Below are 10,000 nucleotides of genomic sequence, written 5' to 3' on the forward strand. Positions count from 1 at the left end.
TATGCGAGCGTGCAGTTCGGTGATAACTGAGAGGTGAAGTGACTGCAACTGAACTTTATTTCAATGGACAGCGAGCTTAAACACAAGAGTTTCAGAGCAAAAGGGTCACAAAAAAATCAAATACAACAATTCCTGATAAGATATACTAAATAAGATTCTGTTAACGGTGAGGTGTAGAGCGAGATGTACAGTAAAAGGGAAATACCGTTACCGTCTACGAGCGTGTACGAAACAGACTGGCTATTAAAGGAGGATACCTCCTTCGGGTTTCAGATGCAAATTTACAAAATTGAAAACGGAAATATAACATCTTTTTTTTTTTGGAAAATTACTGATAACCGGTTGTGTACTGTAACTGACCTAATTACATACATAATATAGTGTAACCCGGGTATCTATTGTATTAATCATGGAGGCTAAATGGTTTTAAAGGTGTAAATTAATACAATTGTCCCGAGACTTATTTACATTTTCCTAGATAAAGCTAATCTGGATTTACAATGATTTGAAACACAAAAAATTAAATTTTTCGTGTTTTCATTCAATTCCTCAACGGATGAGTAGCCTAAGTATTATCTAATTTCTTAATGAACAAAAGACGCACAAGATAGCAAGTATACCCAAAGGCCGCCTACCCCGCAAAAAAACCGCAGTTTCTCGAACCTAGGCAGTCTCCTGGGTCTAGGGCCCATAAGTAACATACCAACACCGTGGGAATACTATACTAGGTCCCACACCGTACCTCCCAAAGACTAAAGAAAGAGGTCAGCCGACGCGCAGATTAAAATTCAAAGGTCGTGGTCAGTGACATCAGTTGAACCAAAGTCTAAAGAAAGAAGTTAACCAAAGTCTAAAGAGAGAAGTCAGCCGGCGCGCAGATTAAAATTCAAAGGTCGCGGTCAGTCACGTCAGTCTAACCAAAGTCTAAAGAAAGAAGTTAGCTGGCGCGCATATTAAAATTTAAAGGTCGCGGTCAGTCACGTCAGTCTAACCAAAGTCTAAAGAAAGAAGTTAGCTGGCGCGCATATTAAAATTTAAAGGTCGCGGTCAGTCACGTCAGTCTAACCAAAGTCTAAAGAAAGAAATCAGCCGGCGCGCAGATTAAAATTCAAAGGTCGCGGTCAGTCATGTCAGTCTAAACAAAGTCTAAAGAAAGAAGTCAGCCGGTGCGCAGAATAAAATTCGAAGGTCGTGGTCAGTCATGTCAGTCTTACCAAAGTCTAAAGAGAGAAGTCAGCCGGCGCGCAGATTAAAATTCAAAGGTCGCGGTCAGTCACGTCAGTCTAACCAAAGTCTAAAGAAAGAAGTCAGCCGGCGCGCAGATTAAAATTCAAAGGTCGCAGTCAGTCACGTCAGTCTAACCAAAGTCTAAAGAAAGAAGTCAGCCGGCGCGCAGATTAAAATTCAAAGGTCGCGGTCAGTCACGTCAGTCTAACCAAAGTCTAAAGAAAGAAGTCCGCCGGCGCGCAGATTAAAATTCAAAGGTCGCGGTCAGGCACGTCAGTCTAACCAAAGTCTAAAGAAAGAAGTCCGCCGGCGCGCAGATTAAAATTCAAAGGTCGCAGTCAGTAACGTCAGTCTAAACAAAGTCTAAAGAAAGAAGTCAGCCGGCGCGCAGATTAAAATTCAAAGGTCGCGGTCAGTCACGTCAGTCTAACCAAAGTCTAAAGAAAGAAGTCAGCCGGCGCACAGATTAAAATTCAAAGGTCGCGGTCAGTCACGTCAGTCTAACCAAAGTCTAAAGAAAGAAATCAGCCGGCGCGCAGATTAAAATTCAAAGGTCGCGGTCAGTCATGTCAGTCTAAACAAAGTCTAAAGAAAGAAGTCAGCCGGTGCGCAGAATAAAATTCGAAGGTCGTGGTCAGTCATGTCAGTCTTACCAAAGTCTAAAGAGAGAAGTCAGCCGGCGCGCAGATTAAAATTCAAAGGTCGCGGTCAGTCACGTCAGTCTAACCAAAGTCTAAAGAAAGAAGTCAGCCGGCGCGCAGATTAAAATTCAAAGGTCGCAGTCAGTCACGTCAGTCTAACCAAAGTCTAAAGAAAGAAGTCAGCCGGCGCGCAGATTAAAATTCAAAGGTCGCGGTCAGTCACGTCAGTCTAACCAAAGTCTAAAGAAAGAAGTCCGCCGGAGCGCAGATTAAAATTCAAAGGTCGCGGTCAGGCACGTCAGTCTAACCAAAGTCTAAAGAAAGAAGTCCGCCGGCGCGCAGATTAAAATTCAAAGGTCGCAGTCAGTAACGTCAGTCTAAACAAAGTCTAAAGAAAGAAGTCAGCCGGCGCGCAGATTAAAATTCAAAGGTCGCGGTCAGTCACGTCAGTCTAACCAAAGTCTAAAGAAAGAAGTCAGCCGGCGCACAGATTAAAATTCAAAGGTCGCGGTCAGTCACGTCAGTCTAACCAAAGTCTAAAGAGAAAAGTCAGCCGGCGCACAGATTAAAATTCAAAGGTCGCGGTCAGGCATGTCAGTCTAACCAAAGTCTAAAGAAAGAAATCAGCTGGCGCGCAGATTAAAATTCATAGGTCGCGGTCAGTCACGTCAGTCTAACCAAAGTCTAAAGAGAGAAGTCAGCCGGCACATAGATTAAAATTCAAAGGTCGCGGTCAGTCACGTCAGTCTAACCAAAGTCTAAAGAAAGAAGTCAACCAAAGTCTAAAGAAAGAAGTCAGCCGGCGCACAGATTAAAATTCAAAGGTCGCGGTCAGTCACGTCAGTCTAACCAAAGTCTAAAGAAAGAAGTCAGCCGGGTCACAGATTAAAATTCAAAGGTCGCGGTCAGTCACGTCAGTCTAACCAAAGTCTAAAGAGAAAAGTCAGCCGGCGCACAGATTAAAATTCAAAGGTCGCGGTCAGGCATGTCAGTCTAACCAAAGTCTAAAGAAAGAAATCAGCTGGCGCGCAGATTAAAATTCATAGGTCGCGGTCAGTCACGTCAGTCTAACCAAAGTCTAAAGAGAGAAGTCAGCCGGCACATAGATTAAAATTCAAAGGTCGCTGTCAGGCACGTCAGTCTAACCAAAGTCTAAAGAAAGAAGTCAGCCGGCGCACAGATCAAAATTCAAAGGTCGCGGTCAGTCACGTCAGTCTAACCAAAGTCTAAAGAAAGAAGTCAGCCGGCGCACAGATCAAAATTCAAAGGTCGCGGTCAGTCACGTCAGTCTAACCAAAGTCTAAAGAAAGAAGTCAGCCGGCGCACAGATCAAAATTCAAAGGTCGCGGTCAGTCACGTCAGTCTAACCAAAGTCTAAAGAAAGAAGTCAGCCGGCGCACAGATCAAAATTCAAAGGTCGCGGTCAGTCACGTCAGTCTAACCAAAGTCTAAAGAAAGAAGTCAGCCGGCGCACAGATCAAAATTCAAAGGTCGCGGTCAGTCACGTCAGTCTAACCAAAGTCTAAAGAAAGAAGTCAGCCGGCGCACAGATCAAAATTCAAAGGTCGCGGTCAGTCACGTCTGTCTAACCATCCTAATGGTTGTATTTGGTTGTATTTATACTAATCCAGTAAACAAGAGATCGAGAGTTAAAGATCTACTTACAATATTTGTCTTTCGGGGATATTGTTTTATTATCATTATTCTGTTAATTTTTCTACGAAAATGTCCAACACCTGTTCAGTCTTTGGGTATTCCAATACAAAACTGAAAACAAAATGTTCAGACATAAAATATTTCAATTTTCCAAAAGATGGCAATTTTTGAGTGCGCTGGAAACAAGCATGTCGTCGAGCTAATAAAATGAATCTTTATAATGATGTGATTTGTTCTGTTCATTTTGCAAAGAGTGATTTCACGGATGATATGAAGTCTCATTTGCTGCAAATTGAAAGTCCTCAAAGTAAGGACTTTTGACATAAGACGCTATGCCTTTTTTTTTCCTGTATGGAGGTAACTTTTTTGTTACAAATTATTCTCCACTGCTTTGCAATGAAAACAATTATAATTACCAAAGGATGAAAAAATAAATGAAATTAATTTTCATCATTACGAATGATAATTGTTGACTGATTGGTTAGCACATTGCGTAAAAGATTTTATTTTTTTAAAACAAACTGAGACGACAAATTATCTAAGGAATAGTATTTGAAAAATCTCGTAAACACACACGCGCGCGTTCACACACACACACGCGCGCATATATATATATATATATATATATATATATATATATATATATATATATATATATATATATATATATGAAAATAATGATTTGATAAAAGAAGTGAAATACACAGGTTATTCAGTGCATGATTTAGGGCCCTGTAATCTTGGATTGTGGAAAAATATTTGTAATTGACCCTTTAAGTGTGAAAACGTCTACCCAAAAGCAATGTGCAGACAGACAAATATTCCTTTCTCTACAGATGATCCTCATTTACTCAAGTTGGCCAGGACTAATCTAATAGATTCTGGGTTTATGTTGCCAAATGGAGATAGAATTGCAGATCATCTGAAATGCTTTTTTGAAATGCTGAAGACGTCTTATCCCAATGCAGTAAATTTCAAGTACAGTCTGAAATAATATTTGCTAAGGAAAGAAGTAGCCCAGTTAAGTGAAAGGTATAATAGTAACCACGTGAGATGAAAATCAAGACTGCTTATCTTATACATTAGTGATCAAGTGTTCATCTACACAGGGGAAAAGAGCAAATAAAGTACGATGAATTGCCTTGGAAATTTGTCTTATTAGTGTCATTTTAAGATATATTGAATTTAATCAAGAATCATGGATAGGTGATGAGATTCTTGACATAACTAACGGAAGCATGGAAAGAGAATGAAACGCCTGCAAATACAATCAGTTCTGACACTAAGAAGGAATCTTTGAGGTATATAGGAGGTTATATAGTTAAAAAAAAATCTCCAAAATCTACCTAATCTAAAAAAACAAGGGTTCAGTGTTGTTGCGAATGATAAATGTTAGATAGATGTAATGAACATAGATGGTCTTCATGTAACCTTATATTCTTTCTTTTCCCAATTAAGTAAGATGAGATAAATCTTTTTAGTTGTACACAGCGATAATTTAAAAGGGGGAGGGGGTCATTGCTAAGGAACTCTTTATGACCAGAGGAAACTTGCTAGAGTGGCCTTACCTTTTGATGTTATATTTCTTTGCAAAGAAGTGTCCAATTTATAGAATTGGGCATTTAAAGATAAAAATGAAATATCAATAAAAAAAATCAAGAGATTACAGAAGTATAAATCGGTAACATATGAAAATTGTAAAATAGATATAGTGTAAGAGAATTGATAACTTATTTATGAAACTACAGATAATATCTAATTTATATATGGAAATTGTAATAGAGAAACGTAAATAAATTGAGAAATAATTCATGAAACGGTTTAATCATTTTCTACTATACTTCTATACAAATCATGAACTGAAATTGTTTTGTATCATATTTTATCTAACGATGATACATGGGTGAAGAGTGATATAGTAAACAATATATCAAATTTCCATGAGAAAGAATATTCAAATGAGAAAATAACGTAATTAGCAATGGGTAAAGAGTGAATAAACAAAGGAAAACATGCAGGGTTCTTTTTAAGGCAAAGGCGTTGATGACGTCATGCGCAGACGTGGCTTAAATCGTATCGCTGTCCGGCCGACCTTACAGTATATACGTATCAGGGTTAAAAGAGGATTCGTTTAACCCTGATACGTTTGTAGATCTTGGTACCTCCCACGGTAAACACTTCTATTCTCGGCGGGCCGGGCGGCTAGTCTCTCAGTTGGATCGCTCCTTTGAAAACAACAGACCTCGCTCCAATTTTGAAGTCGCAAGCATAAGAAATGACAGGTCTAAAAATTATTTCGATCTGTGTTCTCATAAAAATGGCTGTCCTCATTAAGGGTGAGTTCACATTTTCTGTTTAACGTGTTTTTTTTTTTTTCTTTTATGTCAGAGCACTGAGCACAATGAGCTAATTTTTCCTGCAAACAAACCGAGTATCATACACAACTGTGTTCAAGACATTGAATCACTATGTTCTATTCTCTCCCATCTTGCGCTTCGATTCACTATGATTTTCGTTCCATGTTGATGTATTTTGTGTAGAATTACTATCAAAGCGATGTTTCCGGTCTTCTCCATTTAACACTTCCTGGTTTGTAAGTAATATACGTTCTTAAGGCGGCCCTTGTGATGTGTTTAAGATTTTTTATCATCGCGTTACATAAACCTTTCTGTCTACGCCATCGATCAAATCGGATTTTATTTTATAATTTTTCTTTCTTGGCTCTAAAGTAGTCCTACTATTTTTACTTGTATCTTTAGACAATTCATCTGTTACTTTCTTTATGTGATGAAATTATGGTGACAGTTTAAATCTTAAACTTCAACCGGTTTTTTTTTTTTTTTGCGCGCGCGCGAGAGGGAAGACATGTTTTAAAACTAAGCATCATATTGTTTGATTTAATCATTCAAACTGTCTAAAATAGCTCGTTTGAGACCAAGCAAAGGTAGCAGTGCTTTCAGGTCTATTTACCTTTCCCGATAATAATGACTTAGTTTTGAATAATTTGCAGTTTCATATCATTAGGCTCTTGAGCTTTAAATATTGATTTGTTTGATTTGAAAATTTTCATAATTTCTAGCTTTGCTAATAAACATACTATATATATAACATATATATGTATATACATATATATACATATATATATATATATATATGTATATATATATATAAATATATATACATGTACATATATGTATATATAAATATATATATATATATATATATATATATATATATATATATAAATAAATATGTATATATATAACTATATATATGTATATATATGTATATATATAACTATATATATGTACATATATGTATATATATGTATATATATGTATATATATAACTATATATATGTACATATATGTATATATATGTATATATATATAACAATATATATGTACATATATGTATATATATATATATATATATATATATATATATATATATATAACAATATATATGTACATATATATATGTATATATATGTATATATATGTGTATATGTATATAAAACAATATTTATATATATATATGTACATATATGTATACATGTATATATATGTATATGTAAATATCACCCACAAATGGCATTTAATACCGAATTCTATCTTGGGAATATATATCCACTTGGAATTCATTTTATGGTAACAGCTTCTGGCCGGGTGGAGATTCGAACCCTGTGCGGCTGGAATCACGTGTGCTTGTGATATATGTTCATTTAAAATAACCACGTGTTACAAACTCACGATTCGGCTATCATGGTGGAGATGGGTTTATTTCAAGTCTATGAACAGATTCCTGAATTCGACAGGAATATGTACGGAGATTTGCCATAAACTTTTATCTCTCTTGATAGCTCACTCGGTAGAGTCACTGTAGGCATGGTTTCCAGCCGCACAGGTGGGGGTTCGAATCTCCACCCGGCCAGAAGCTGTTACCATAAAATGAATTCCAAGTGGATATATATTCCCAAGATAGAATTCGGTATTAAATGCCATTCGTGGGTGATATTTACATTAATTAAAATAACGTGTGCTTGTGATATATGTTCATATATATGTATATATATGTGTGTATATACAGTGTATGTATATATATATATATATATATATATATATATATATATATATATATATATAACAATATATATATGTAGCCTACATATATGTATACATGCATATATATATATATATATATATATATATATATATATATATATATATAACAATATATATATGTACATATGTATATATGTATATCTTTGTTTTCTTTGTTTTGGGTTTAAATCCAACCTTCCACTGAAGTCGAGTGAACTACTACTCGGGCGGGTCCATATCAATCATCTAACGAAACATTTTCATTATAACTTATACAATTCTTTGATTGTAGCATCTTCCAAATCATATGATCTTGTGAAAAGTAATGTCTTTAGTTTCTTCTTAAATTCAATTGCTCCCTTTAGGGCCTTCATTTCAGTTGGCAGTTTATTATAATGTCTAGGCGCACAGTAGCTAAAAGCCCTTTCACCAAATTTACTATTTGTTCTTGGTTCAGATAGCCTATGTTTGTCACTCATGTGTCTTATGTTAACATTTGTTTCTAGTTCTAGTTTGTTCAGGCATTCTTTTAGATATTTGGGTTCAGTATCTTAAACGTTAGTAAGAGTAGCTTGTATTCAATTCTCGCCTTTACCGGCAGCCAGTGTAATTTAATTAGTGCAGGGGTAACTCTTTCCCTATTGTGTAGTCCTTTTATTAATCTAGCGGCTCTGTTTTGTACTCTCTGAATTTTCTTCAGCTGATAATTTGGTAAGCCATAGAACAGTGAGTTCCAGTAATCAATTCTTGAAAATATGTGGTGATTAATGAGTATGGGCCATACATTTTTCATTTAAGCATTTACTAATAAATGCTATGTTTCTAATATGATAGTTACAATTTCTTACCATATTATTTATATGTTCATTCATTGTCAGTCTATCATCCATGATTACTCCAAGCTTTCTGTCAGATTTCTTTAGGTCAATGATCGATTGATTTATTTCAATTCTTTGGAAGCATTCGATTCTTTTTATATCTTTTTCATTTCCAAAAATAATACATTCACTTTCATCTTCATTGAGCTTGAGCTTTTTTGTTAACATCCAAGCCTTAATGTCATTCATTATTTCATGTATCTTTCTTTTAGCTTCATCAACTGATTCTATTGGGAAATAGAATTGTGTATCATCAGCGTATATTTTAAACTTAACTCTGTGAGTTTCAAATATATTTGCCAGTTCAATCGTGTAAATTTCAAACAGGAGAGGACCTAGTACACTGCCTTGAGGCACCCCTTTTGTTAGTTTTCTTGTCGCAGATTCAACATTTGATGTTACTACTTTAACTTTGCGGTTTTCAAGATAACTCACAAACCAGTCATATGCTCGTTCTACGATGCCCACAGCTTCAAGGTCTTCCATCAGATATGTATGTTCTACAGTATCAAATGCTGCACTTAGATCAAGCATCACAAGAATGCAACACTTGCCATTTGTTATAATTTCTGTTATGTCATTTTTAATCGCTAACACTTGTTTCTGTGGAGTAATTTTCTCTGTATGCAGATTGATCATCAGGTATGGCATTATATTTTTTCAGATGTTTCCAGGTTTGTTCGTGTACAGCAGTTTCAATAATTTTCGAAAAATATGACAGATTGGATATTGGCCTATATGAACTTAAATTGTCTGTATCACCTTTTCCTTTATACACAGGCTTGACACATGCAACTTTTTCACAATCAGGGAAAACTGGTCATTTCCGCAGTAGGTTTTTTTTACTTTCTTTATTATTCTCATATAATCACTCTGACTCAACTCTTTGAATACCCTTAGCTTACTTACACCTGTTGTTGATGTATTCCTTCGTTCTGTTGTGCCGATGTTGTGAAAACTGGAGCAGATTTGATTTATTTTTTCCTCAAAATAATCAATAAAATCATTTGCTAGGCATTTAGGATCATTAGTTATGTCAGGCAACACTATTTCTGTCTTTAGACCTAATAGTTTCTTTAGGTTCTTATGTATTTTCCGTGGGTCATTTTCATTGCACAATTTCTTATGATAGGCCTTTTTTTTAACTAAGATAAGGTAATTGTAGCGATTTCTAGCTGCTTTGTAATGTTGCCAGTTTTCATTATTTTTATTTCTTTTCTATTTATCCTCCATTTTTCTTTTTATTTTTTTCTCTTCATGTAATTCATTATCAAACCAGTTCGATTTTTCTTTAATTGTCATTATTTTTGTTATTTCCGGGCACCTATTATTATAATTAGTTGTAAGTATAGTTTTACTTCTATCCGTAATGCAGTTTATACAAGATTGTCTCTCTACGAGGGTGTGCTTCTCTTCACAGTTACAGACTGGTGTTATCCCTTTTATATCCTCTAGGCTTTGTTCAATGAACTCTTTTGGATCAAAGTTAGTATTA

At 35.4% G+C, this 10,000-nt stretch overlaps 1 protein-coding gene across 2 annotated transcripts in view; it reads left to right on the top strand.

Moving 5' to 3' along the window:
* The first annotated feature begins 5,659 nt into the window (after positions 1–5,659).
* LOC137615303 (lysozyme 2-like) overlaps positions 5,660–10,000 on the top strand; it is a 171,324-nt gene continuing 166,983 nt past the window's right edge. For both annotated transcript variants that reach the window (XR_011039213.1, XM_068345058.1), the window contains exon 1: positions 5,660–5,860. Coding sequence is in view for 1 of the 2 variants with exons in the window: in XM_068345058.1 (XP_068201159.1) it covers positions 5,800–5,860 (61 nt within the window). In the remaining variant the exon portion in view is untranslated. The remainder of the gene's footprint in view (positions 5,861–10,000) is intronic.

Source organism: Palaemon carinicauda, chromosome 21, assembly GCF_036898095.1.
Source record: "Palaemon carinicauda isolate YSFRI2023 chromosome 21, ASM3689809v2, whole genome shotgun sequence".
Classification (NCBI taxonomy): Eukaryota; Metazoa; Arthropoda; class Malacostraca; order Decapoda; family Palaemonidae; genus Palaemon; species Palaemon carinicauda.